Genomic DNA, 4,911 nt, shown 5'->3' on the forward strand with positions numbered 1-4,911 from the left:
GCGAGCTACTCATGTGGTCCTTACGGGCTACCTGGTGCCCGCGGGCACCTCGTTGGTGACCCCTGGTTTACGCCATTTACGCGATACAATGGACTCATACTATAATGAAAGTAAGTCATTGATTTCCAGAATATGTGTAATTTATTAATGCTGAAATTCTGACAATTGACGTTTCAGCATTAAGGATAGTTTACGCCATTTACGCAAGTGTTCTTCTTCTCCTCCTCCTTGGGCTTGCCGTTTAAAGGCCTACTGAAAGCCACTACTACCGACCACGCAGTCTGGTAGTTTATATATCAATGATGAAAACTTAACATTGCAACACATGCCAGTACGGCCGGGTTAACTTATAAAGTGCAATTTTAAATTTCCCGCTAAACTTCCGGTTCGAAACGCCTCTGAGGGTTGACGTATGCGTGTGACGTCAATCATTGAAACGGAAGTATTCGGACACCATTGAAGTCAATACGAAATAGCTCTGTTTTCATCTCATTATTCCACAGTATTCTGGACATCTGTGTTGGTGAATCTGTTGCAATTTGTTCATTGCATTATGGAGAAAGAAGCTGAGCAAGCAAAGAAGAAAGTTGTCGGTGCGAAGTGTCTATTTTGCGAGGGAAGTCAGCAACAACACGTACACAGCCGGCGCTTCTTTGTTTACATTCCCGAAAGATGCAGTCAAGATGGAAGAACTCGGACAACAGAGACTCTTACCAGGAGGACTTTGATTTGGATACACAGTTGCGATAACGTGAGTACACAGCTGCGCTTCCAAACATTTGATCGCTTGCTATAACTAGCTCGAGCTAGTAGCTAGGAGCTAGGAGCTAGCATTAGGATTAATTTGTGGCATATTAAATATAAGCCTGGTTGTGTTGTGGCTAATAGAGTATATATATGTCTTGTGTTTATTTATTGTTGTAGTCATTCCCAGCTGAATATCAGGTCCCACCCGCGCGCTTCCAAACATTTGATTGCTTGCCCGTACGTGCGTGTCATGTACGTAACTTTGACTAAATATATAAGCTTTATGAACCTTGGGTTAGGTGAACGGTTGTTTGGGCTGAGTGAGTGTGTGTGTTATGCAGGTGTTTGAATTGTATTGGCGGGTTATATATACGGGATCCCGTCCATATTACCCGCTCGAGCTATAACTAGCTCGAGCTAGTAGCTAGTAGCTAGGAGCTAGGAGCTAGCATAACAAACACCTAGGTGTTTTTATGCGGGATTAATTTGTGGCATATTAAATATAAGCCTGGTTGTGTTGTGGCTAATAGAGTATATATATGTCTTGTGTTTATTTACTGTTGTAGTCATTCCCAGCTGAATATCAGGTCCCACCCGCGCGCTTCCAAACATTTGATTGCTTGCCCGTACGTGCGTGTCATGTACGTAACCTGGATTAAATATATAAGCTTTATGAACCTTGGGTTAGGTGAACGGTTGTTTGGGCTGAGTGAGTGTGTGTGTTGTGCAGGTGTTTGAATTGTATTGGCGGGTTATATATACAGGATCCCGTCCATATTACCCGCTCGAGCTATAACTAGCTAAAGCTAGTAGCTAGTAGCTAGGAGCTAGCATAAGAAACACCTAGGTGTTTTTATGCGGGATTAATTTGTGGCATATTAAATATACGCCTGGTTGTGTTGTGGCTAATAGAGTATATATATGTCTTGTGTTTATTTACTGTTTTAGTCATTTCCAGCTGAATATCAGGTCACCCCCGGCTCTCACAGCATCTTCCACTCCCCACTAGTCCTTCACTTGCACTTTCCTCATTTAAAAATATTTCATCCTCGCTCAAATTAATGGGGAAATCGTCGCTTTCTCGTTCCGAATCTCTCTCACTTCATGCGGCCATCATTGTAAACAATAGGGAACTTTGCGTATATGTTCAATTGACTACGTCACGCTACTTCCGGTAGGGGCAAGCCTTTTTTTATCAGATACCAAAAGTTGCGATCTTTATCGTCGTTGTTCTATACTAAATCCTTTCAGCAAAAATATGGCAATATCGCGAAATGATCAAGTATGACACATAGAATAGATCTGCTATCCCCGTTTAAATAAAAACATTTCATTTCAGTAGGCCTTTAACCATCAAACAAACACCATGGGAACATCGCCCCCTGGAGTTACAAATTCCGATGGGTAACAGATTTCGGTACAACACCGGCCCCTGGTTTAACGGGCCGCATGCGGCCCCCGGGCCTCACTTTGCCCAGGACGGCGAGTAGAGAGAGAGAGCAGGGCAGAAAAAAAGAAGGTGTGTTCCATGAAGTGGAGGGGCGGAAACCAGGGGGCGGTCGTCTCGCAGCGATTGGAAAATAAGGAGGATGAGCAGACTCTAATCCGATGAAGGCTCACTGTTACCGGAGGGAGGTATGAACGACTTTGTGGTTGGTCGGGGGGGGGGAAAGTAAGACCAAGGCGGGAGCATCTTGAGCTACGTCTTCCTTTTTGAGCCTTTTGTGTTAGAAAGTCTCATATGTGACGTATTAATAATTGAGAGCAGACGGAGCCGCCATGACTGCCGCCAGCACCGACCCACACGCTCTTTAATTCAGTGAAAAAGTGCGAATTGGAGCGGAACTGGACTGTTTTAACTCCGGGAAGAGACGACGAGGCGGGCTGGGACACGAACAACGACCCAAATCAGAGCAGGTGCGTTAGCGAACTAGGAGAGAAACGAAGGAGGGGGAAAAAAGCCCGGGAAACTCCCCGTCACTTACTTTTTGAAAGTGGACTAAAAGACGACAACTTCTCGGTTTTCACTCCGGTATGTTGGCGCTTTGCCTGCTGGGCGCCGTGTGGCTGGCGGCGAGCCCCAGCCGCGCTCAGAACGAGACGGAGCCCATCGTCCTGGAGGGCAAGTGTCTGGTGGTGTGCGACTCCAACCCCGCCTCGGACCCGACCGGGACCGCTCTCGGCATTTCGGTGCGCTCCGGCAGCGCCAAGGTGGCGTTCTCGGCCGTCCGGAACACCAACCACGAACCTTCGGAAATGAGCAACCGGACAATGGTCATCTACTTCGATCGGGTAGGAGCACGTCCTGTTTGATGTTGATCTGCATCCAGCCCTATATCAGTATATTAGGAAAGGGACAAGCGGTAGAAACACGAGTCTGCATGCCTCACAATATGTTGTAGTTTGTCCCCTAGGTGATTGAGGTCCAAATAAACGATTAAAATATTTAATCATGATTAATAACATTTTGTTCATTAATGATTTATAATTAACCGCAGATTCTTTAATAATGGTATCCATCCATTTTCTCTAACAGTTATCTTCATTAGGCCAGCTGACTTAGGGCAAAAAAATATAAATATAAAAACAACCATTCACACTCACATTCATTCTTATTGACAATTTACAGCAGTGGTTCTTAACCTTGGTGGAGGTACCGGACCCCACCAGTTTCATATGCGCATTCACCGAACCCTTCTTTATTGAAAAAAATATATATATATATTTTTTCAAATTCAAGAAAGTTATATGTTTTTGGTAACACTTTAGTATGGGGAACATATTCTTAGTAACAAAGACTTAATTCAGAGTGTTTTGGACACTAGGGGAACATATTCTAAGTAACAAAGACTTAATTTAGATTTATTTGGTTTGGGTTAGGGTCAGGGTTCGAGGGTTAGGGTTATAATAAGGCCATGCCGAATAAGGCATTAATAAATACTTAATAATGACTAGTTAAGAGCCAATATGTTACTAATTTGCATGTTAATAAGCAACTAATTAATGATGAATACGTTCCCCATACTAAAGTGTTACCATGTTTTTTTACTGGTGCACAACATGAACCGTGCATGAACATCACCTTGTTCGAACAACAAAACCAACACAGTGCATAAACTCACAACAAATTACACACCTGCAAATCAGTGTGACTTCTGCTGTTGCCGTATCCGTAATACGCCGGTAGGGAGAAGTTTTTATTTACACGATGAGTCGGGTGTGTCTTGACCTCCGCCGAACCCCTGAGCCGATCGAACACAGGTTAAGAACCACTGATTTAGAGTCTGCAATTAACCTAACATGCATTTTTTTGGAATTTGGTAGGAAGCTAAGTGTACTTAATGAAACTGTACACCCAACATGGGACTGGGCAATTTAATATTCAAACATTTGCATGTATCAAACACTATACTGTACTTTTATTAACCTGCTCAACACAAAATGGACAAGATATTGTCCACCCGGGCTCCAATCCAGTCCTTTAGTGCGTTCTCTTTCTCATACTATGAAATATGTACAGTTGAAGTGATATTTTTTCCATTAGGTTTATCCCGCTAACTCTGCCACTAATTCTCACTTGGTCTTGTCAGTCAGTCTGGGCTGTGACATAGTTGCACACGCAATATGCAGGACACTTTGTGTCGAAAGGTACACACGACCTACTGGCGCAGTTATGTTTTGGTTTATTTTTAAGCACAAATAAGCAAGCCTAAATAAGCAACTGCACGTTCAAAAACAAGCCCAAATATCGCAACCTGCGACACACAAACTAAACCTGCCAATCTGTACAACTTTTTCTTTGTCAATTTCTGCTCTCTATTCATTCCTGTGGCTCCTCAGCTGGAACGCCGCTGCTTTTCTATCGCTATTGTGTGGACTGAGGACCCATGGTAATCCCGCGATAAAAAACTATTGTGCTGTTAAAAGAAGCTTTCGTTAACTTGTTAATATCACGTTTGACAGTCCCAATAAATACTGAAGGTTGACAGTCTTATGTGATTATGATAACATTTGGCATTAAATGACATGCTTACTTTTAAATAAACAATACTTAAAAGACTTGTAATACTTCGTCTAAGATATATATCTTAAAAAAAAAAAAAGTGTATAATTGTGTCTGTGTGAATATTTCTGAGGAAGGGGGGTCCATATCTTATATTTTGT

General features: G+C 42.8%; 1 protein-coding gene across 1 annotated transcript in view; it reads left to right on the forward strand.

The window, feature by feature from the left end:
- Positions 1 to 2,367: 2,367 nt before the first annotated feature.
- cbln1 (cerebellin 1 precursor) overlaps positions 2,368 to 4,911 on the forward strand; it is a 57,206-nt gene continuing 54,662 nt past the window's right edge. Inside the window, exon 1 of the mRNA XM_062036204.1 lies at positions 2,368 to 3,039. Within this exon, the coding sequence (XP_061892188.1) occupies positions 2,782 to 3,039 (258 nt within the window). The 5' untranslated portion in view covers positions 2,368 to 2,781. The remainder of the gene's footprint in view (positions 3,040 to 4,911) is intronic.

Source organism: Entelurus aequoreus, linkage group LG24, assembly GCF_033978785.1.
Source record: "Entelurus aequoreus isolate RoL-2023_Sb linkage group LG24, RoL_Eaeq_v1.1, whole genome shotgun sequence".
Taxonomy (NCBI): Eukaryota; Metazoa; Chordata; class Actinopteri; order Syngnathiformes; family Syngnathidae; genus Entelurus; species Entelurus aequoreus.